At 35.9% G+C, this 25319-nt stretch overlaps 1 protein-coding gene across 4 annotated transcripts; it reads right to left on the reverse strand.

Moving 5' to 3' along the window:
• Positions 1-58: 58 nt before the first annotated feature.
• Positions 59-24182, reverse strand: LOC128176383 (HEAT repeat-containing protein 5B-like). 4 transcript variants are annotated; one of them, XM_052842666.1, is made up of 40 exons: positions 24038-24182; positions 23007-23144; positions 22520-22731; positions 22245-22353; positions 19358-19507; positions 17381-17555; positions 16945-16971; positions 15816-15931; positions 15330-15579; positions 14810-14959; positions 14250-14500; positions 14039-14150; positions 13777-13929; positions 13334-13433; positions 13065-13174; positions 12559-12722; positions 12240-12272; positions 11281-11355; positions 10818-11024; positions 10456-10524; positions 10238-10359; positions 9795-9954; positions 9475-9664; positions 9193-9362; positions 8641-8950; positions 8302-8437; positions 6169-6287; positions 5978-6081; positions 5795-5872; positions 5611-5679; positions 5334-5510; positions 5003-5183; positions 4102-4350; positions 3741-3903; positions 3476-3588; positions 3083-3379; positions 2441-2665; positions 1981-2132; positions 1451-1664; positions 59-1125 (listed from the first exon to the last, which is right to left on the reverse strand). In XM_052842666.1, the coding sequence occupies exons 2-40, from the start codon at positions 23130-23132 to the stop codon at positions 791-793; spliced, it is 6153 nt and encodes a 2050-aa protein (XP_052698626.1). In that variant the 5' UTR covers positions 23133-23144; positions 24038-24182; the 3' UTR covers positions 59-790. The 4 variants fall into 4 exon arrangements, with proteins under 4 accessions (XP_052698626.1, XP_052698627.1, XP_052698628.1 ...); XM_052842667.1 differs by lacking the exon at positions 16945-16971; XM_052842668.1 differs by lacking the exon at positions 12240-12272.
• Positions 24183-25319: the final 1137 nt, after the last annotated feature.

Raw genomic sequence — 25319 nt, forward strand, 5'->3', positions numbered from 1 at the left:
AAGCCTATTACCCTTCAAGGAATGATGGATTTCTGTGACAATAAAACAATTCATGATATTCATTTCTGTGATATTCCATATCATTTTATTTAAAATTAAAAACAGTTTACAATGCTTTCTCAACTTACAAGAATATACATATATTAACCCTATATGCATGATCAACTGACAGTTATAAATACTTGTTCATAATGGAGGAATGGATTTTAAATATGTATAAAGAAATTCAAAATAAATCTTCAAATACATCATTTGAAGTTGTTGATTTTATCTTGGATACAAACTATGTTAATACATGATTGATTAAGTACTTAATCAGAAATACCAATACATGTATTGCATTTCTTTTATAAATCAATGAGGAATACATTGGGATAGTTTCATCTGTATTTTTACACAACATCTCATGGACATCAGACATTAAAGATTTTTCCCTATCATATAACACATCAAACTAGCTCAGATAGCTTTGAACCAAAAAAAAAAAAATAAAAATTGTTCTCAAAGTCTGTGAAGTAAATAAGACTCTTGTTCATTGTTCCAGTGGGATACAATTTGACTAGGGTTTATCTTCAACCCTAATACTCTGCCATAATTAGGCAAATAAAAATACAGGTTTTACAAACCCCAAACATTCAACAATATTTACACACAATCAGAAAATCTATCATGCATTCTCTCTCTCCCTTAAGCACACAAGATAACAAACGGATCCCAAAAACTGGAAATTTTTGGATTCCTATAAAAAATTGCACTATCACAGCTTGATCAACAACGATACAAAACAATGTCAGCTCGCAGCAAAGTTTCCAAAATTTGTTTTCAAGGCTATGGTAGGTTTGGCAGGTTGGTTAAGTTTTTGTCGGTTTGCAGCCATCTCTGTCTTCTTCTGGGAAGATGCTACTGTTTGACTGTGTTTAATTGCCAGTCCCAACTTTACTTTGAGATCAGCATTTGAAGTCATTATGGTCTTAAATTGTTCTGGATACATAGGTCCAATTTTCACCAGTCTATTTAAACAATCATCATGTATTGCTTGTGTAGTTTTCGACACACTTGCGTATTTATTTTCGTCTTCCAGAAATGAAACTAAAACTGGTAGTAATAATGAGAGTAGAGTTAACCCTACAAAAAAAAAATTAAGAAATATTTCAACCATTTGCATGTAAATTCAGCAGTAAAAATATATTTTTTTTATCTATGAACATATTCTATTTACCTACATTTTTTTGATAATTGTACCCCTCACCTATTACATTTTGATAGCTAAGGTTGAATTATGCATCATTTGTTCAGCTTACTTTTTTGTTCAGCAGTACAAACTGAACTTTAATCTATAAACATAATCTGTTTTCCTATATTATTTCCTATATTATTTTGATAATTGAACCCCTCACCTATTACATTTTTGATAGCTAAGGTTGAATAATACATCAAATGTTCAGCTTACTTTTATCTTCTTCTGCTTTGTCGACCAGGACTTCGGCAAAGTTCAGCGAGGCCGTCACAAGAGCATGCTGGGAATCCAGTCCAGACTTGTCGTCCTTTAATATGAGTAAATATTCTAGAAACTTGGCAGCCACTCCTCGTATGTATGGAGTCGCCTTCTTCTTGTCCAGTTTTTGTATCACTGATGTGAACATCTGTAAACACTTCATTTGGACCTACAAAGATAGACAAATAAATATGCAATATTCTCTCAATAAAATCAACCATAACTTCACAATAAATTTACAGGCAAAACTATGTAAAAACATTAAACCCCATAATTTTAATTTTTAACATAATACTGGATAAAATTGGGCCAACACAGCCGGCTGTGAAGCCATAAAAGTTAGACGAGCTCACTTTTGATATCAATCATACTTTTAACATATGGATATATAGTCTGTGAAAATGAGATCAAAAGAATGCTCATCTAAATTTGATGGCCCCGAGGCCAGCTTGTGTGTTGGTGTCACTGTCCTTTTGGACACTGACCTCTGGGTTCTTGGACCCCCAACAATCTTTGAACACCACCACACACTGGGTCTGAATGGCGGGGGTCTGGGCTATTTCATCGGGCCCCCAGACCAGGAACATCGTTATTGTGGCAAGTAAAGTCACCTCATCCATTGCTGGTTTGTCATCACCTAAAGAAATAATAGGATATTAAATCATGTCAGTATAAGAAACAAGTACATGTATTTGTTTTGGCTAGATTACTGTACAAAACCTTCATAAACAAAGAAGGACTTCTATTAAAGTGCATTATTTGTAGCTGTATATATGGTTCACAAGAACTACAGTCTTATGAGAAAATTGACTATAATCTTTATCAGTTTTAAAACTTGTATAAGATCAAAGGTGCTGTTAACCTAGTCATATACATGTACATGTACAATCTATTGTCATAAAGAGACATATACAAGAATGTCTAAACTAAGGCACACATTCTTACTTGGCTTGGCATTTTGCAGCACAGTGATCAGAGCACTCTTCAGAAGCTCCCTCCATTTGTTTCCCACATCTTCATCGTCCAGGAAGGGGGAGGAGCAGAGCGTACGAAGGGCGGTCAGACAGCCCTGTACCACCACGGGGGACTTTCTCTCTGCCCCTTTGTTTGACATTTCCCGTAAAACTCCAGTGATCAGGAACAGAATAGTAGGAAGTATGGAAGTAGATCCTAGATACAATACAGTTCCTTGCCATTAATAACCCACTTTTATTAATCTCAATATAATGATATGTACACTTAAAAAAAAAACATTCTGATTTTTTTTCTCCATGATAGTTTATAATTTTGTAGGTAAGTACATGTATGTGAATTATTTGAAGAATTTGAGAGCTCATTTTCCAAGAACCAAAATTACAATCAACCTCAAAACACACAAGTAAATCTTTCCAACACTACATCTGCATGTACATGTACAATGTACAGTACATGCACTTTCATATCTTTTAAGTGTTCTTTCTCCTCAGTTTTTGATTTGAACTACATTGGTACATCTATACTTTAAGCTATTAAAGCAGTAAAATCAACATATTTGTAACCTATAATTCTTTCAGAGAGAGATTAGATTCAAAATTTCTCAAATTGTACCATTTTTAGAACACAAGTTTGGAAGATCTGCCAGTATGAGTACAATGGAGGCGACCAGTGAACAGTTCTCGTCGGATATTTTAGTGAGGCGGGTGGGGACCTGGAACCCAGTGCTGGGGGCCGAGGGGTTCAGGGCGGGGATCTGTCTGGATATCACACACAGGCACACCTCCAGCGCAGCGTAGACCACAGACTTCTCTGGAATGATGTCCCCCTCCTCTCCCCCATCCCCCAGGGAGCTACTCTCCGAGATGTCCATTGACTCAGAACTACTGGTGGAAGCCTCCATCTCCTTTTCTACAAAAGTCAAATAAACATCATTACATGTACTACTAGGCAAACCTGGTGAAAAGCTTCACTGCATGTTAAGTTCTGATCTGACATGTGCAGTACCTTTGATCTTTATTCTGTCCTGCTGTAGGCAGTCTTTACCAGCTAACAGCACAGCCTTCACCACTTCAACAGCCAGCAACTGCGTGTATACACTCTCCTGAGTTAGGAACACTCTGAAAATATCAATGTTTTATCAACCGTTTGTTTTTCACATCTCCACAAAAGTAGTACATGCAGAGGAACAAATCTTATCTCATAATGCCTTTACAGTATCTTAATAGAGAATCAAGGTGTCAATGATATCATGTTATAAACCTGGACTCACCTGTGCATCACATTCAAAACTTCTTTAGATAGAATTGGATCCACTCCAATTTGCTGTTTTGGCCACTCAGAAGTAAGGACTGCACAGAGGGCCTTTAGAATTCCATTGACAGCATGTGTTGTAAGAACAGTCTGAGGGTTGGACAAAGCCTCCACACAGATACCTGAGAATACAATTAGAGAGGTTTTCAATTTCATTTATTGACAAAAAAAACCTAAACCCATATATGTAAATACCAATCTATATGTAGGTTTAGCATATACAAAGATATGCAGGTATACGCTATTGCAAAAAACAGTCAACTTTGTTGAAGATTTTAATCACTGACAAGAATATGGATGAATGATTTTTAACTTGATACCTAGTATAAGATAGAATCGGTCAGAGTTTATTTCCTCCCTCTTCATGTTGGCAGGAGCGTTGGCTGGAACGGTGGAATTCTTGTCGCTCTCTTTATTCATTTCCCCCACGGAGAACCCCGTTTCGTGGAGCCAGATGGCCAGGGCGTGGAGGATGGGGGTCCAGCGCTTCTTGTAGTGGGGCTTGGCATTGTCTACTGTGTCTGGGTGGTAGAAAGTTCCCCCATCTGATGGGAGCTGACTAGAATATTCTGCAAAAAAAATGGAAAAAAACATTGGTAGTATAATCGAAGTATGCTTAGGAGAGGCTAACTATCAAAATATGTTGTATATGACATACTGGTAGCAGGGATAATGAAGAATTAATTATAAAACTCATTATAATTGTAAAACATACAATGTACTTAATACCAATGTACAGTTCAGAACTTCATTAACTATAAGCTGTACAGCTAATATACAGCTTATCAGTGCAATAAGTATAATCAATATACACGTACAGGTAGGTTAACAGGAGAATCTGGCAGAAGTGTACATATATCAACATGATATGTTATTATCTAAGGAATAGGGAATCATTCTTTAAGTATTATGAGGTGATAATTTTTGTTTGGATGTGATTAAATCCAATAAAGCCCGAAGGGCTTTATGATATATTTGATCACACCCCAACCAAAATTATCACCTCTTAATATTCAAAGCATGATTCCTTATTACTTATAGTTATATAATTTTGACATAGTATGTGATTTTCATTTCTTTTAATCATGCAAACCCAGTTTGCACCCAACAAAACGTTACTTGAATTAATTGTACAATATAGCACAAAATTGATTTGTAGTGTTATCACAGACAAAGACACCAAACAATGTAAATATAACATGATAAAACTGTGGTCTGTACCTGTGGGCAGTGAGAGATAGGCGTAGTCTCTGAGGGCCCCCAGCCAGTTCTGACTGAGGGTGGGAAGTTCTGGCTGGACCAGGGACAGCAGACTCTCCCTGGAGCTCTCCCCATAGTCATCCTCCTCTCTCAGGGGCTTGGTCTCCTTCTCATGCTCCCTCTCCACTGCCACAATGTACACCTGAAGAATAAACATGGTGCAATACTTTAGATTCCTACACAGAAGCTAAAAGTAAAATGATTTTCAGGCTATTTTTTTAAAAGGATATTATTATTTTGAAGAATCAAAAATCTTTTTAATGAGTTCCAAAATTTCTATTGATGGTCTTACCTCTGCCCAAGCTCCTAGTACAGCCAGCTTTTCCATGGTGACAGCACTTTCATTGTACAATGGAGACTGAGATTTCCCAGCATTTAGTTTTGCTAGAGAAGACACCAACAATTGATGGACTCGGCGAAGATCATTGAGGTCACGGGCAACTCCACTTCCAATCCATGTACTGCAAACCTGTTAGAGCAAGATAAACAAGTACTGGTATTTGAAATGTTCAAAGCCACAAACACTGATAAAGTTTTGCTACAAAGAAAATGCCTATATAAAGACTTACATCACAGGCAGCAGCTGTTACATCGGAGGATGTGTCTGGTGAGAAAGCTGGACGGAGAGCGGCACTGACCTAATTATAATTAAATGTTATACATTAGAAAGCAAGGCAACCTCATTGATATTTTATCCACCCCGTGATACATCACAACTAATAACTATTTGATCCACAATGGCTGTCTCCTTACCTGTGCCTGGAATTGTTCAAGAATCACATGACCTGGAAATTCTGGCTCAGGAACAGTGGCAAATTTGGTGATGATGTCCTATAAAGTATTTGAATTTCATAATTACATTCAGAAAGAGATGTCTATTTTTTATACACAAATACACCGACAGTAAAGAAATCAGAGATTTCCCTACAATGTTACCTGCAAAGCTGACAACCCAGCCAAGCGGAGCTGATTGCTGTCAGAAGTCGCTGCAATAAATGCCATTCTAACAAGCTCTGACAGATGTAACACAAGTAGATTCTCTGTAAACAGAAACAAAGAACATGTAAATGTGGTTAAAGTAAAACTAATTGAAGGTAACATTTACATGTATAGGAGGTGAAACTCACCGTTACTAGTTTTCATTTTAATTTCCCTGGCAAGTTCCAGATCAAAGTTTGCCTGCACTCCTTCACAAGCCACCAGAATTTTCTGCAGACACTCTGTAGCAAACACTCTTGTCGGCCACCTGTTGATGAATAATAACAATGTATAATCTGATTGAACAACCAAAAACAAACATTAAGCCCAAATACAATTACATATACTGTGTACTGCATGTAATAATAGAAATCAAAGGCCTGAACATCGCATTGAAGTTAGCTAAAAACATCACTACAAGTTGTTAAATATCGCCATTCTACACATGGGGAAGGTGGCGCGCTTTTCCTCATTCAGTTGGACATCGTCTTATCAAGTGATAAATCACAAAATCTGTTTCTAGCTATAGGAAGACAGCAACTTACTCTCATTTTAATATAAATATTTTATATACGAAATTATTACATATTTTTTACCTCCGATATTCGAACAATTAATGTCGCCGCTTTTAAATTGAAGTACGAACTGTTGTTATGCAAATTATCTCATCGGTTGACTGGTCCTCTGTCCCTATCTCATCTGCGTATTAATCTTTGTTTTGTTCTTTCATTGATGTTGATGGTTTTTTTTCAATGTGTAAAGAAGATATCTATTGTAATTATTTGTTGATATTTTATAAACGAAAACGGAATATATGTTCCTGGTTGAAAATACGTAACAATCAGAACGGCACTATATATTTATTGGCGCATTGATACTTGAGTTCTATGACGCCGCTTGTACCGTATTTTCCCGACGATAAGTCGGTATTTTTTTTCTCTGAAGCAGAGTACTCGACTTATCGTCTTGATCGACTTGTCTAAGGCTTGAGGTCAGAAAATTGTGAAAATTTTTTATTAAAAATCTCGGTTTTAATCATCTTGAGCTGGCTGTGTTATTGAAAATTACGTTGTTGAATTCAATGTTCATCTTTAATTATTATCATTTTCACTCATCTGTTAACACTAGAATACATATTAATAACAGTTATTGAACAATGGTGTATTTTTTTAATCAATTAAAAGTTTTACCGTTCCGTTTTTATAAACACATTGTCACATGATTCCATATATTACTATAGTGGGAAGATAATATTGCGCAGTAAAATTGAAACCAAACTTGGATGGAAAAAAATATTGCAGTAGGTCCGGGGAATGTTTTAAAGTTTTATTATTTTATTAGTAAAGAGTTGTTAGTGAAAAGTATAAATAAGAAATATTTTATGGTCAAAATTAATCTTAAAATAGGTAATCGGCAATTATCATCTCTATTGTTTATACGGTAGACTGATCCCGGTTGTGTTAATAATCTTGCTAAGGCTGACATCTATACGGCAATTTCACTCACTGTGTACATAAAGAGTACCGGTATAAGAGTGATTATAGTTCATTAATTAATTATTGTCCAATTCTTTGATTATTGTTAAATAAAAAATTTAGGAAACGTATGTATGTCGTATATCGTCATTATCAAGTCGTACAAATGATCGATCTATTCTAACAGTGTCTCTTTAAAATAATAGCGTGTGACTGTATTACTGGATACAAAGTAAACAAGTTTCATCAAATCATAGTAATTGCTAAGCTTTCTGCATTTGAGATCCCCCTTTGAAGTCCGACACGAGACAGGTGCATGCCTCTGACACCGGAAATTGTTAAACAAACATTGACCAAGCGCCGAGTCAACAGGTGGCTGGTTACGAAATGGCGAATACACTGGCGATGGTCAGAGTGGGTGATTATTTTAATGCATGGGAATAAAATATCTCTGTCAAAGTAAGTTTAATTTTGCATAACACGCGATATCGGGAATTGTTTACAATGCAAGCGACTTTGTAGATGTTGTCGGTATTTGAAAATATGATGCATAAGTATAAAGAGTAATTGTTTAAATGTTAATCATTAATAATAGTTGGTAGCAATATTGGGGACATCGTGGCATCATACACTGATAATGTTACTGCAGTTTTATACACCATTTTGAAGCGATAAGTTCGACGTGTCGTCTGAATCGACGTATCGTAGGATTTTGTTAAAATTTTGGCTAAAAATGAGCAATTCGACGAGTCGTCCGCAGCGATGCACCTCAAAAATCGCTTGTGTCATTCTCCTCAGAAGGTGTACCTGGGAGCCACAGTGGGGTGGGTGACATCTGGCTGGTTGGCCTTGAACTCCAGCTCTGCGTCTTCCTCTTCATCATCATCATCCTTGTCCTTGTTGTCTTGGAGACCACTCTCTAACGGCCCAGTGCTGCCAGAGTCTACAACAGAGACAACTTACTGTATCAGTATGTCTGTTTCTTTTTCAGTCAACAACATTAATTAGGGGTTATATTAAGTTTTAATAAAAGATAAGAATAAAAATTGTATTAAAATTTCATGTACTTAATTTCTATCCATGATAAAAATTAGTTTGTACACTATCACAAGTCCTTTCAGAATTAAGTGTAGATATTCCACTTACCTGTAGACGCAGAAAGGACCCCCTTAAGTAGAAGCAGCCATCTTGTAAGGTTCTGCGTGGCCAGTGACTGTAGCAGACTTACGAGTGTGTCCTGGACATCAGAGATCAGCTTTCCGTCTGTCTCTGTGTCCATCATCCCAAACAACAGACCCTCCAGCCCGGTCTCTGTTACTATGGAGTCCTCGTTAGTGCCGTCCCCAGCCAGGGTCAAGGCCTGGTCACTGACCTCTCCTGCTTCACGGGTCACTAACTGTCGTAGGCACCCTACTGCTGCCCGACGGAGGAGGAGGTGGGAACTAGCTAAAGTGGCCTGTAATACAATACAGAAATGTCATAACAAATGTGATATGACACAGGGCACACTAATTCTTGTTTAAGTCAGTAAAATTTTTATGTTTACTGACTGGTTAAAAATAAAACAAGATTTTTAATATTCTTGTGCATTTTGGACTCCTCATTATGAAATATCAAAAGGCAATGTTACTTCAATAATGGAACTGTATCATATTGGGAGCATCATATTCCAACAGTGTATAAAATAGAGATACTTACACAGAGATGAGGTACCAGTGAGGTGAGATTGACATGGCGGGGGGCAAACATGTGGAGCTGCTGCAGACAGGTGATGGCCTCTGCCTGGACCAGGGAGTCGGGGTGGTCCTGCATGATGGCACAGCAAACCAGACAGTACATCCTGGCTGTGGCTATAGCACTACTGTTACCTGCATCAGACACACATACCATTAGATACACCAAACACATCAAATCAATCATTAGCCGAATCATTTTTATATTGAAGCAGTAATAAAGAAATTGTGGCAATGAGATTCCTACCTTGTAACTCAGGTCCCAGTGATGTGATGAGGGCGGACAGACACTTCCCCAGACACTGGTGGACATCCACAGTGGAGGGAGGGACAGAGAGCAACAGCTGTAGAACCAGGGATAGAGTGGGTTCCACGTAGCTCCTGAACATTGGACCTCCTGAGTCGGCGATCAGCCCCAGGGCATGCAGTGCCCACACCTGACAGAGACAGTTACAGTTACAGTTAATTCCAAACATGCAAGTGCAAATAATCAATTCATTATTCAGTTATAAATAACAATTTACAAATTTTACAAAATTTCAGAATGAGTTTGAGTATCTTGTTTACCTGTACAACAGGTGAGTTTGAGTCCTGGGCCAGAGCCAGTAGGATGCTGACACTGGTGTTCAGGTGTTGTCCAGACCCCATCCCTCCCACATACCGATGTAGACAACCTAGGGCCAGGGAGTGGCCTGTTCTGTTGATCACATCTCTAGCCGACTTCAGGCTGCAATCATAACATGTCAGGCAAAGGTATGTAAATATTACAGAAATTACAGTGTACACTTTTATAATTCAACCATGGTGGTGAAGCCAGTTTCATTCTCTCTAGTCTAAAAACCTATCATAAACTTACTGGACACAAAGAATTAGATTTATAGCAGATTTAAACTGTTCATTTCTAGAAATTGGCTCAAAGCATGTGTCACTTTAATTAGTAATGCAGGGTGGGGTATGTGTATCTATCAAGTTAAGGTACATCAGTATATACATGTATATAATAGCACTACCTGTTAAAACTGTACTGGGCCATGTCTGCTATGAATCGACTGTCCCCCACAACTTGGGTCATCCGTCCCAGGGCCTCTCCTGCTGCACAGCGGAGAATGGGGTTAGTGCTGCTCAATGCACCCTGAAATGGTTCATGTTCATTTAAAATGTATGTTAACTATCTATCTTTCTATAAATATTAATAGTTTTGGCAGTTTTAGTGCAAACATTTCTTTACCATGATGAGATTAAATGCTGATTTTTTAACTTCGTCAGGTCCAAGACTTTCTTTGGCATCTGCTAAATTCTGTATAGCAAGAAAAAATTGAATGTTGAAAAACATAAATTGCTTTAATCCTGTGTCAAATACATGTATAATTGCATATGGTATTACTTACAACAAAAAATGATGTCTCTTTCAAGGATATCTCATCACATACTTACCAACTTAGCGAAACATTTCATTAAATTGAAAGTTTTTTATGCAGACCAACCAGCTTAATTCTTATCAAATTACAGTGCAAAAAACCATCAGGATGAAATTTATACTGTATTAAGTGAAAATCACTGAAACCATGTCCCAGCTGTCTCTGTTCCTACCTTTAAAGCACAGAGAACGGAGGTGAAGATGTTCATCTGTACAGCCTGCTGTCTGACAGACTTGGCCTGCTTGATACACTCGATGAAATGCTGCAGCATCTGAAGCCTGTGTTTGTGTGCCACACGAGGGAACACCAATCCGTACAGTCGGACTGAGCTGTCAATTACAGCCACGCCCAATGGGAGGGGCCCCGGAATAGGTTCACTCTGAAAAAAAAGTTACTTGATCAACTCCTTAAAACTTGTCTTGTTCAACAACTGATCCATGTTTGGTGCAGAAATTTCACTATTAAAATGTCGTGCAATTTATCTTGTGGGAAATAAAATAATGCATAGTTTTAATAAGATGTTGCTCGTCTTTATAAATGTTTTATGATTCGTTGAATCAGGATAATGTAGAATTTAAGATTTCTATCAAATAATTCATGTATTCAATTTTCACAAAAGAAATGTTTGTACATACCGCAGGGCATCTGGCAAACAAGGACTGTGAGTCATGTTCCAAGGCTCCTGACCCCGAGGCACTGTTCGGCTGTAGCTGTAAACAGAGGGGGGACACATCAGTGAAGAGCTGGGGGTCAGTGGGGGGGGGGTCTACTCACTACTTATAGCACACACTCACTACAGACCAAGACTGTCTTATCCAACTATCTTATACACATTTAAAGCAATCAAAGCAGAGAGCAAGAAAGATGAATTCTTATACATGTAATGACAAAGTTTTGATTCAGTGAAGAAAAATTAACTTGATGTTTGAACACTGTATATTTGAAAATTTGAGTTAAAAATATTACTTTGAAAAAATGATACATTAAAATATGCAGTAATATAGGCTTGTATGTGTGTCAAAGAAAGCTTAAATGATTGACTGTTGTCGAAGCTTTAAATGATGCATCACTCAACATGCTCTTGATTGTTGTTTTTAAAAAAAATGCTGCTTATGCACTGTATACAAAAGCAATTATATGATAACATATATTTTGAAATAACACATGTAGGTACATGTATATGAAATATGCGGCATAAAAGTCCAGAGTATCTAGAAGATAGTTAAGCATTCCTAACATATGTGAACTTTGATTACAAGATTTCTTTATGTCTCTTGAGTGAAAATTCTGATTTGATAAGAATTTATGTAAGATTTGATTTTCACAATCTGCATTCTCTAGTATTAATACATTCATCACAAGAACATTCTAAGAATGTGGAGGTAACAAAATAGAAAACAAGCAAAGTTAGAAAGGATGCAGTTCAAACACATTCACTTTTTATTCATTAACATGTCTAGTACATTAGACATATTTAGTCAATAAACATGTCTCCGTCTGTTTTAGCGTCAACAGTTCAGTCAAATCAGGAGATTTGGTAACTCATGCCTGCATTCAAAACGTCACGATGAATCAGAATGCAGATTGTACTTACTACCTCTTTATCAACTTTACGATTGGGTTCGAACTACAAAGGGAAGGCTATTATCAAATACGAATCTCCAATGTTTATCATAGCAAAGTTTAACTGGTTTGGTCAAAATTCAGGTTTGAAAGGTTCTATTTCTAGTTTTCTTGCAATCAAAAGGATTATATATTTGTCCCTAATATTTGTAAAACATTATTAAAAACTTTGATTTCACTCTTTCACTCATGCAAATATGGAGTCATCTCTAATGAGTATTGTCAGAGCTCATGACAAAACAATGGAAATGTTGCTAAGTCACATGACAAAATGATTGACCAATGGGTACCTGATCTTCGATGGCTTTGTGGTCCGTCTCCTGGAGCCAGGATCCCAGGATTACGCTGTCGTCCACGTGACACATGGCCCTCAGCAGGGAGGTGGTGGTATTGGCGGGGTTGTCTGTCAGTGTAAACTCGGCCACTAGCTCTCTCAACAAGTCAGTGTATGTTCCTAACAAATAAAACAGGCCATCGATTAAATCATTGAAATTTGCCACGGCTGAATTTTAATTTATTTCATGGGTCCATCTCACCCACAAATTTATATTTTCAACATATTATAAAACACAGAATTTATTTATTAATTATTCAAGAAAATGTACAAATTTAGGGAGAGGACAAAAATAAGACATGCCTGCTGTCCGATCCTATTCATTTTGAAATAAAATATTGTTTAAACTAAGAAAATCTACAAAATTATGTCCCCATAAATCTGTGAAAAACTGAAAATCAGAGAAAATTGGCCAACATGATATTAAATGATTCCTCAGTATTACATTGATCTGACAGGTACCTTCAAAGGATTCTGGGGGTAGCTGTGAGAGGACATCATACAGTCTCAGTCTCACCATGGCCGCACTCGCCTTCAGATGAGTCCCGTACTGTTTTATCACCCAGGGTAATCTGAAAGGGATCAAAATTATAGTATGTCAACCAAACTCTTTCCCTATCAATATTCTGTAAAGGTATCTCTATTCTTTCTTCATATGTGTATTGTTTGAATTCTTTATATCATTCACAAATCATTTTAAGCCCATACAAAGTTTTACAATCAGTACATACTGTGTAAACATGAGAAGAGCACATTTGAGTGGAGCCAGTAGACGACGGATGACGTCTTCGGTTACAAGGTCCCGGCAGTGGAGCAGAAAACTGTTCATGGCTGAAAAAATCAAAAGTTACAACTTATAAACTGACTAAAATCAAATATGTTTGCTATATTATTGCATGCTGCAACATATGACAAGTATGTTGAGATTGAAATTCAATATTATCCAATCCCTGAATTATTCATTGTTTTATAATTCATGAATCTATACATTGGGTTGAATACAAAAAGCATAATGATGTATAAGCCCCCTCCCCTCCCCCCCCCCAAAAAAAAAAATTGTATTGTGTCTAAAAGATACCTATTCAGATTTCCATGTGTCTGATCCATATAAATATGATAAAAATCCCTTTGGTACAATAATATATGGTATATAAATAATAGGTATATAACATACCTCCCAGGGCCCCTGATCGAGCCTCAAGTGTCACCTGCCAGGTGAAGGAATCCCCTCTCTGTTTTTCTGCATCCAACTCCTTGACAGATCTGGGGAATGCATTCTTCCACAACAGCAACATCCTTGGTAAGTGATTCTTCACAACAGCTGGCCCTACATCAAAAAATTCAAACTCAAAGGTCAGACTTTTATAAACAACTTAAAGAATTTAAAACGATGGCTATAAAATGAGGATTTCTTTTCCTTGATGTGCTGAAATTACCTAAAGTCATCAGAGATCCAAGGAGAAGCCAGCCAGACTGGGTCCTCTGTAAGGACAGGCGACTGTTCTGAGAAGCAGTCCTTAACAGCTCCTCAGATAGGTTGAACAGTTGCTGTTATGAAAAGAAAAAAAAATCACTTCCAATCAATGGATCTTTCACTCTACAAAATTATACAAATAAGTCTTTATCCATATTAGCTTGAGTCCTCACCTTGCCCTTAGCATGAGGAATGCCAAGAGGACACTGATAGACTCCTCCAAGGAGGGCAGCAAGGGCACTGCTATACCCTGACACAGCCTCTGGGGAGGTCTTCAATTTGTCCATCCTCTCAACACACCTGTCCATCAGAGGGGTCAGCTGGGAGGGTAGGGCCCGGGAGATACTCCCCAGACACCAGGAGGCTGCCAGACGAGCTGCATGACTCGGATGAATGAGCACAGAAACCACAGGCTCAATGATACCTATTTATGTATATGATATATCAAATTAAAGGCCAGAAAAAATTAAGTATATTGTTTTTGGGTAAACTCCATTATGTTTATGCATATACAGAAACCACAGCCTCAATGTATGTACATTATAATGATACGTATTAAATCATAAGAAAAAATTATAATTGACAAATACACTATCTTTCAATATGTAAATTTTGGTGTTTTTTTATATAGATGTAGCTTACAGCCTTAACAAAGTTCTGCTGGAATTTTTGTCTTATCTTTTGCTGTGCAACATCTTTTTGAAAATCTCTATAAATAAAAGAGTGCAATGACCTGTGGCTGGTTCAGCTACCAGTGGACTGGCCGAGGTTCCCAACCTCAGCACCAGGCTGCCCAGTTCATGCAGGGCACACACCAAAACATGCTGGCTCCCTACAATATCGGAATTGGAAGGTCTTCCATCAGACTCTGCTGTAGCTTCACCTACAGAAACATCAATAACATACATGAAATATCTCAATGTCCTTTCAAAAAACCGATAATCTTCAGTGAAAAGTGTTTAAAGGTTTTAAGTGCAATTTAAGAAAAACAACGGTAGCTTAATGGAAATGTTCCCAAGTTATGTAATAATCATCTGTATTCCAAAATATTCATATCAACATAAATTATCTGGATGAAAACAAAGTTATATAATATTCTGGCACTTCACACTAATAATTCCTCTTTTTAGGGAAAGTTATCTTCCTATTCTATAACTATTTATCTGTAGCTAATATTAGATGAAAATTCATCACACACAAAAGATGAATCACACCATTCAAACAACAAGAACTCCTAGGATAGATTCACCTACCAACAATGTTCATCTGTTTAACAATGACTTGTGAGATCTCCTTGGCTGCTGCGATCTGTGCCTTCTCCCCCAGTAGTCCCCCTATGGCTGACCTGATGATGAACAGTATACACTTCCTGGCATACACCGCATCCACGTGGGTGGGTGTGGCCTTGGGGTTAGCCACCAAATCGAGGATGTGGTTCAGAAACACTGAGATGTTTCTCTCCAGCCATAGACCCCCCATGGACTTCACAAACTCAATATAGGCCTGTTGAGAAAAATTCATTTACATCTCATCCAAAATTCAGTTTTAAAAATTACAAAATTTTTCAAAACGTTTTCACTTTTATGCTATAAAAGCCATGAACATGTACTAATATAACATAAAGCTGTTTTAACTTATTGATATAAAAAACTCACAATTAAAATCTATTAAGAAAATATAATGCATTTTTTTTTAAATTGTAATATGTCTGGCTGCTTGAGAGCAGGGCGAGAGCTTACGTGAGTGACCCCGACGCGGATCTCACGATTGATGTTGCCACTCCCGATCCCTCCCTTCAGGAAACCCACAGACAACAGGTTCAAACAATCATCTAGCTTGGGCTGCTTCCACTTGGCTGCTCAATACAAAACAATGGATATCAGACTTCTTGTTCAATGTGTTCAAATAATTCTCTTTGAAGTTTTTTCAATGAATTGTTATCCTCTCTATTGTTTGTATTCTTCAAATGTTTGTTTGGGTTTTTTGGGGTTTTTTTAAATGAAATGCAAACTTCTCTCTTTTCTATTTTATTTTTTCTATTTATTACTTTTTTAAAAATTATATTGTTTAGAAAACCTTGGATTATTGATATGATAAGGAAATTAACATAAACTTGAACATTTCCGTGGAATGGTATACTCATTATGTTTATCAGTTTAAACAAATAGTGATATCATCATAGGAAATAAGAAAAATTGTTCAAACCTGATGATAAGATAAACAGTACCGGTATTTTCTCTTGAGTATATATATCAAAAGCCTATCACCATACACCATTAACTAGAGTTCCCATTTCAACATTCTCTCCCCACATTGCTATATCCCAGTCCACCTTAATAAATATCTCCAATTGTTTAGTAAAGCCCTATAAAACATATAACATTTCTCCCCTTGGAGATAAGCATCCATTTGAGCAAGAGATACACTTCTAAAGAGGAGGCCGCCGGGGCTCTGATCAACATAAGGTTATCTTATTCCTACTGTTATCAAAATACACCAAAGTGTTGCAATTAAGATAAGTCAACAATGGTGGTTTACTTCCTTAATAAATAGAATAGATATAATCTTCTCAACTTTCAATACATGAAACAGATATTGGCATAAAAAAGTCAATAGTTTTAGTAAGCTTGCTTTACCACTATTATAAAAGCAATTTTTTGAAAAAGTTTTTTTTACAGAGAATCTGAATCAAAAATGAGCACAAAATAAGAGTATTTTTTGTGCACAAATGTAAAAAATATGAATGGTTACAATTTGAAGATAAACATTTCTGAATACAAAGGATTTAAGGATGATAGATAGGTTGTCATCTAAATAAGCTCCATAGATACCAAGCTAACTAATGCATGCAATTATGAATATATGTACCTCCAAAACTCAACCTAGATATAGTTCCTAAAATAGAAGAGACATTAAGTTTTTCACCAATTAAGCTTACAGACCAAGTCTTAGAAAGGAAGGGAAGCTTTTACTGCACTTTGAAAGCACTTTAAAGTGTACTCTACGTAATGTCTGTGAACAATCAAGGAGGAAAACATGATGCATTAGAAAAATCTTGACAGTTAAATCTCAAGTCTCGTTAAGCTTATTGACGTTATATTAACCATCAGACTTCTGACGAAACACTGATAGGTGAAAAGTGCATGATGGGAATATGAATAAATCAATGCTCGATTACTTCCTTGATCAATGGCCAAGTATTATATTCTACCCTAAAAAAATAGTCCAGCGGTAGCATTCACGTAATTAATATCTATTGATCGTCTACAACTTTCTGTCAACTAGTTTCTTTAATTATCTTTACCTGTGTTTACGGCCTTTGGGCTCTGGGTGGTTGACATTAGATTTCCCAGGAGCTTTGCCACTGCACATCGGACATCATAGTTGGAGCCATCTAGGGCTCGGAAACAAAGGGAACTAACTGTCTCCAGCTCACTGGTGTACATAAATGGGGCCTCATTTACTAGTTGGGACATGCACTGTAATGAAAATAATAATATCTGCTAGTTATTTGCAATTTCAAATTCTACTTAAAAAATTTAAGAAGTCTATTTTTAATTCATTACATACTTGTGTGATAGAATGACAATTAAAAACAAAAAAATCAAAATTTTCTTTAATATACTGTGATCATTTATCTTTGTCCCCTTATATGCCTTTTATAGATGCAAGTTTGAACCCCATCAGTTTAAAATATCCATTGACCATGAAGTATGCATGTAGTAATTACTAGTAACACTTCTAGTAATTACTACCAGTGGTTTGGGATAATGATCATGCAGTGACACCAAGTATAACTGCTTCACCAACATTTACTAGCTAGTCTGCTTATAACCATAGATGATAACTTGCTTTAAGTATTTTTAAATATCAAAAGATTTAATAAAACTGCTGCACACATGTACAAGTATTATAAATACATTATGATTCCAAGTGTTGTGCTGTAACAGATAATAGGGAGATCCTCCTTATCATTAGTAATACCCTCAATCACTGACCTAGCTACTATCTACTAGTAAACAAACCAGGTCACCAACTCAGCTCCAAGCCAAGCAAATCAACAGCTAGTCTGTATATTATAGAAACCTGTTTCCCATTATATATCTAACAGTCAAATTTGTTCGTATGAGATCACTACTCTTCAAAATTAAAAAAAAAGTTGGGGGGGGGGGGGGGGGGGTGAGACATGAACAATCTTTTGTGTATGAAGAAAAGTAACATCTGTTTGCAATTCAAAAAAACAGAGGAAGGGGTGCAAATTGAATTCCCAGACTTGAACAATCTGTGAAGTATGCGAGTAGAACAAGTTGGTTTTGTGTGTATAAAACGTCAAACCAAGTGGTTCGAGTTTTCATCCTGTACAGACTCCCGTCTCTTCACCCTTAGTTTTTTCAACATCTCTGTGTTGCAGAATTCTTGAATTAATTACCCAGTTTCTGAATCACAAGCAGAGATCGCCCTCCAATATAACTGATAACACCCCTTTCTCCATGGCGTTCCCTTGCCTCCACTGTTCCTGTCTACATCAATCTTAGTAAGTATGACAAACTGTGTCATACTTGATGAAAATAACACCAGGCATTGTGTAATATGCTGTATATTCTTTTTTGCACCTTCGCGATTTTTGGTTCACAATTCACCAACAAGCAAAAAAAAAAATCTAAAGCATACACAGCTGTCTCATTCAAATTATAAAAACAATACCAAATCAATACCACAGTGAAATAGCTTAGGGGTTTCCAATACACATTTGCATATTTATCACTACATTAACACATCAGATCTCTGTAAAATCACCTAAAGAAAATGGTAAATGTCACCAAATTCATCCAGGGATTGCAAGATATCCAAAGCTAGATGAAATGAGTTCTATATAAAACCAGGTCAAACTAAAACAAATGTTTTTAATCAACTGGTAAAACAAATCTCACGCTTCAAGTGACCATGAACTCTTTTATTCGGCACACATTAAACTAGTGCAATTTTGTGCCACCGCTGGATTAAAATCGTGTCGGAATGATTTCACAAACATACAAAAATTTATCTGGAACTCAAATTGCAGTCTGGACAAACTTACACAGGTTATTTTTCTGTACTACAATGTAGTATATTTCTAAGTAAGTCTCTCATTCAGATTCTATAACCCACTGGTTTCTGTTAGGTAATATTCCCTGTGTCTTTCAGTCTATAACTCATTGGTGTCTGTTCAGTAGAATTCCCTGTATAAAGAATCCCCTGTGTAAGGAATCCCCCCCACCCCGTCTTTCAGTCTATAACTCACCTTGGCGGCGGCAAATCGGACCACCATGGACCGGTCTGTCATACACTGCTTGGTGGCCTTGTACACGTCCTTGTAAGTGCTGTTCCCTGCCGACCCCAGCCCCTTAATGACCTTCTCCAGGGTTGACATGATCTCGGTACGACCTTGAGACTGAAAAAGTAGAAAGGTCATGGTCACATACACAGCCAATCATAGAGCATTACTTACATGTCACGTCTTTATATTGTGGCTAGCTCTTAAATTTACAACTTAATTGTTTGTAGTTAAATTAATTTATGGAATTTGTGGTATTGTGGACTTTTTACTTTTCTCTAGTTTCATTTTCATTGATCAAGAAACTGTATAGAGTTGTGAATGATTGACAAAGAATTTACTTCAATACCGTATTTTATTATGTCATTACATCTTATTTAATGACAAACTTTGCCTTTGTACAATATTAATATTTTGATGATGAAAAATCAAATTTTCCTGTCATTCAAACGCTTGAACCTGTCTCTCAGTTTCTTTATAAGATGATATAGCTTTAGGATGCCACATTTCTTGAACTGGGAATACACAATTAGCGAAACTAAGTCAACTGCAACAGCCATAAAGTTGCCAACTAGATGATAAAAACTTAAAACATTCTTAATTTTCAAACTTCAGGTGCAGGGCATTGGTTCTTCATTTCGTTATTGAGGGTCTTATCCTACTGTTTACTGAAGCTTAGATTCATATCCTCTTTCCTCTTTAATCTCACACAACTGGACCTAGACCAAGTTCTTTCTTCCCACCACAAATTGACTATCTTTAAACCTTCAGCGTGTAGTGAGTAAGACAGACAATCAAGTTGTCTATGTCTTTGTGTGTGATCTGCTGAGTTGTTTAGAAATGCACAAGATCTGTTTTGTTTCCTCCCTGATTGATGGACAGCATAAACCATTCCCCCAGACTTCTGACAAACTCACACCTGGCATCCGGCCCAGTTACCACGACAACATGGAGAAATCATATATGATCCACACTGCATATTGTCAGGGGCAATGAAATCATCATAAAAACACCCAGTGAAGGCTACTGGGCTGCCTACAATTCATAAGCATCATTTACTGTTAATTAGCCAATTGTTTTCTTCCTGATTGAGTTGTACACACCAGGGCCAGATGAAGGAATGATTACTTTCTCAGGCATGAGGCTGACATCTACTGCACATGGTTCCACAGATATTCTCATTAAAAGCATGCCTTCAACAGTATCCTTCAACCTATTCCATCTAACAGCACAATTTCTCTCATTACATGTATCACTAAAATTCTACAGCATTGTCTGGGAATTTCATCTACAATTTAAACAGTACTTTTTGTATCTAGCACCTTCCCTGGGCAAAGTTTCAAAATATACAAGAAATTCCCATTAGATTTCATCAAAATCTTCAAAAAATTAAACTTTACATCTATTTATTTCTTTGTACTTGCTTTCATAATTTAATGGGCTTATTGAAATTCTGTGATCAGTGGTATGCAGGATAAAACGGTGCCAGCATAGACCCCTCCCCAAGCTCAACAAGTGCTGGAGATAATAATTCCACCATCACTCACCTACTTATCAATCAAATATCTATATATTGAATAAGTCGGGCTGTCTTATTAGCAACATGCTTTCCATTCAGTGTCAATAAAAACTTGTGATTTCTTCGTCTGAAAATAGCAAACATGCACCAAGAAATATGCAGCCGCAAAAATCCCAATCTTATCCCAAGGAATGCTGCTGAAAAGAGGGAGTATATTTTTTGATCATACAAGTTTTAAAGCACACAGAAAGTTTCAGATAAACTTTCATGCAAGAATGTATCTTTCCCCCCGTTTGGAAGCCATCTCTACCCTTGGCAGGCCATCAAATACATTACATAAGAGTTAAAGACAGTTTATAGCAAGCCAGATGCAGACAGATCTTACGAACTACTCCCCTAAACTTATCTTCATCATTAAATCAACATCCTTTTTGTACTGTAGCTAACAAGTAGAAGCATATGCTACAGGATGTCACAGGTTAATGGACTAGCATTATAGTCCTATTAAAATATCACACACAAGAATCTGTTCAAAGTATGAACCTGACAACAGTATCCCATGCAATAAGTAAAGCTAGAGCATTTCTGTGGAAATAAGTTCCCCTTTAATCAATTTGCTGTACACCAGACTGTAATTAATTGATGGTAGAATGTCTTATACTGTAATTAAGACAGTTATCTAACACTCAGTTAGTGAGGCATGTTAATGTATCACTTCTGGACCCACACCATTACTGCTTAATTATGACAGAGAGCTGTTTAAGGTACAAACTCCGGTTTGTTTGACACCTGTCATGAACAACAACAAGGGTATTGCTGCTATTGCAAAACATTTTGGAAGCTTTTTTAAACACATTATAAAAATCTTCCTTCAATTATATGCATTGCAACATATAATACCACATGTTAAGTTGGTTTTTTCCCTAGATTCTGAAGTGAAGTGTATTCTTAGAAGCATATTTTGCAAAACAACACTATCATCCTGAAAGTGCCATGTGTGTTTCAAATATAGATTTTTGATAAGATGAAGGTGAATGCAAAAATAAAAAGAGAGGATAAATATCATGAATATTATTTCATCATTTAGGATTCAAGTTTTCAAATGCTTTCAGTAATTGTTCTGATTATATATAGCTAATGGTTACTAAATACCTTGAATGTCTTGACTGATCCTCTCATGAGAATAATTTTATGTTGACCAAAATACACAAAACTCAGAACTATTACATAACATGGTGACAAGGCACTTATCTCCTCTATATAGTTTGCAATTTCTTTACGATGATCATGAAGCTGGTTAATGGAAGCATCAAAACTATAAATATATATGCTAACCTCTGCATTCTTTAGTGACTTGATCAAAATCTGGACTGTCTCCTCATAAGATCTGCCTGTCATTCTTCCAAGCTTTTCATACATAGCTCCCAAACAAGCAATAGCTGCCCTGTAAAGTCAACAACAAATGAAGATTTTAAAATGTAATACAAATGCGAATGAACTGAAAAAATGTTTATCTTATCAACTGATAACAGACAATATATAGTTGTTTATTGTAGAATAATATATTGTTACAAACAATTTTTTTTCCTTATAATTTTGGGTTAACTTACAATCTTGTGGGTAAGTAGCTTGGAGAATCATCACGATTCTTGATGATATCATTACACTTGTTCAGTGTTTCAAATAAGTCAAATGTGTCTCCGACACTAAATATTGTGGCAAGATTGCGGGCCAAAAGCTTCCTGGTGGGAGGACCAGGGGACTCGCTGATCTGTGAGGTGAGCTGAGCTACCAATTGTTTCTGTTTTTCTTTAATATCAGACTGAAATCAGAACAAGATATATTCTTATACAAATACTTTAAAAACATTTGGAGATCAACACCTTGTGTGCACATTATTAAAATTATTTTTGATCAAGTATATATAAGATAAACAAGAAACTTATTAATAGGATATTTTCAATTTCCTTCACCACTTTACATTTGACATTTTCAAGTTCATCTACTTATTGGCATATTTTTTCAATCTTCTTGTATATATAAGTATTAGAAGAGCACATACTGATAAGTCATATTCACAATCCAAGAAGTCATTACCTTTTGAGCTGCAACAAGAACTTTGTCAAGAAATCTCAGCCATTCAAATACAAACACTGGTTTCTTGTTGTCTGGGATTTTTGACAGCGCTTCTTCATTTAAAAGCAAGGAATGTGCTAATTCCATGTTTTCTTACAACTGAAAGGAATGATATGTAAACATCAGGAGATGGCCACAACCAAAGTTCAAGTAAATATATATGTACACACAGTATTCACACTCTACAATAATGTACACATGACTCATAATGAACCCACTCATAATAAATAACTTGTGTCAGTTCCCTAGGGATTTTTGTATGTATATATTCTTCAAAAAGTATCTTTTGCAAAACATGTAGGAATCTTTTCTGATGTATAATCAGGGACAACAAACGAAAGTTTTTGGCAAATATACATTGAAACCAATTCCTCAAATAAATTTCATTTTAAAATTGCAGCTTATTAATTAGTGAACATCAAATGTTAAATAATAATATATTTCTTGACTCTATTTAACAAAATAAAATTAACCTTCAATTATATAAAAAAGAAAATACATTTTCTAATTTTGAAGCTTAATTTCCTCTTGATTCATTTAAACATTAATTACTTGCCTTGTTTTTTTATATCATTTTATAATTGTATAATACATACTTCAATTAATCCAACCCACAATAGAATAAGATATATACACTTTTTGAATATGGAAATCAACAAAAAAGGCTGTTGCTGATTTGCATTAAAATACACAAATAAATACATATATTTAGATATAGTTGTGTAAAAATTAATTAAATTCCCACCCACATCACTACAATCCCACCATCAGTCATGAATTCCTCCTGCATAAAAATGCATGGGCCTCAGTGACGAGAAAAATCATTAAGAGTAAGATAGAATAACTAAATTATATTTCTATAATTTCATAAAATGGAAACGTAAGTTACAGCTCGATTGTTTCTAGTGAAATTTAACACGCGACAAGGTGTCAGATTTCCTAACAAGAAAATATGGATTTTTATAAATATTGAAAGACTCGATTGTACATACCTTAACGCAAGTAAATAAAAGAAAGCTCCTCTTTAACAAAAATCATGAAAATAAGTTCCAAATCATTGATAAAAATATTAAAACATTATTATCCCTGCTCGTGTCAAACTCCGGCGACCAAAAATAATAAATATAGAGTGATGAACATGCGCACTGCTTCTGTGACGTAATAAATCTTGACAGTTCGTTCTCAAAAGGATTCGTATTCCTTTTGAACTACAGGCAGTAAGAAGCAAGCGCATGAGTTGTGAACTTACAATTTGGATGCCATTACTTGTGAATTATAATTTATTACGAGAATAAAATAAAAGATGTGAATATATGAACGAACAAAGTAGGTGATTTTTTTTTAAGTAATATTATTTTTCAATGCGCGTACCGTAACAAAATAGAAGCACCGTTATATCTACTATTCAGTATTAAACGATATTAATTATCAAACTCAAAGCCTTACCAGTTTAGTCCAACTCAATAAGTCAACTATACAAATAGCATCAGAAAATTTACTGATCAAAGCGGGATTTGAAATTGCGGAAAATATTTAGATTTCCTAGTAAATACAATGTAACAAACGTTATGCCATACAACCGATCATTAAAATTAACCCCAAAAAATGGAATTGAAAATTCCTGCATGGTAATATGCACATCTATACGTGTTTATTGTTTCCTTAATGCCCAACATAAAAGTATCTTAAAATTCTGTACAGCGATTTCACGGTGCAGACATCATAAAAAGGACTCAGTTTGGCGTATTGAATGACTGACAGATGGGGTCAAAATCATATTATGTTACAAATAAGAAAAATGGAGAAATTTGTACATGTAGGCCTACGCATTCTATTGGACGCTTGGAAGTTTAGATTTACAATGTGTTTGTTTACTTTAAATTTTAACATATTTTCATTGAATAAATTCAATAAGGGTTGGAAAACAGGCACAGCCTATAATGTTATTCCTATCGTTGTGAAAGCGCAATTTATGAGTACACATTATATAATATTCAGATCTAGGCTGTATAATTATATTATATCTATTGTTATAAATATCTCACTGATAAATAACTATTATTAGTGATTTGTAGAGCTTTTTCCAGAATTAAGTTTAAATATAACAAGGTGGTATAATGTGTTTATTTAATCTGCTTGCAATTTTAACATGTGTATCACTGGCGTCGGAAGCAAATTGAAAGCGGGGGGGGGGGGGGGTAGACTGATCCTCAGAAATATTGAGAGAAAAAAAACCTAATTCCCAAATCATGAAAATCCTAATCCGTGGGGAGG

The sequence above is a fragment of the Crassostrea angulata genome, chromosome 3, assembly GCF_025612915.1.
Source record: "Crassostrea angulata isolate pt1a10 chromosome 3, ASM2561291v2, whole genome shotgun sequence".
Lineage (NCBI taxonomy): Eukaryota > Metazoa > Mollusca > Bivalvia > Ostreida > Ostreidae > Magallana > Magallana angulata.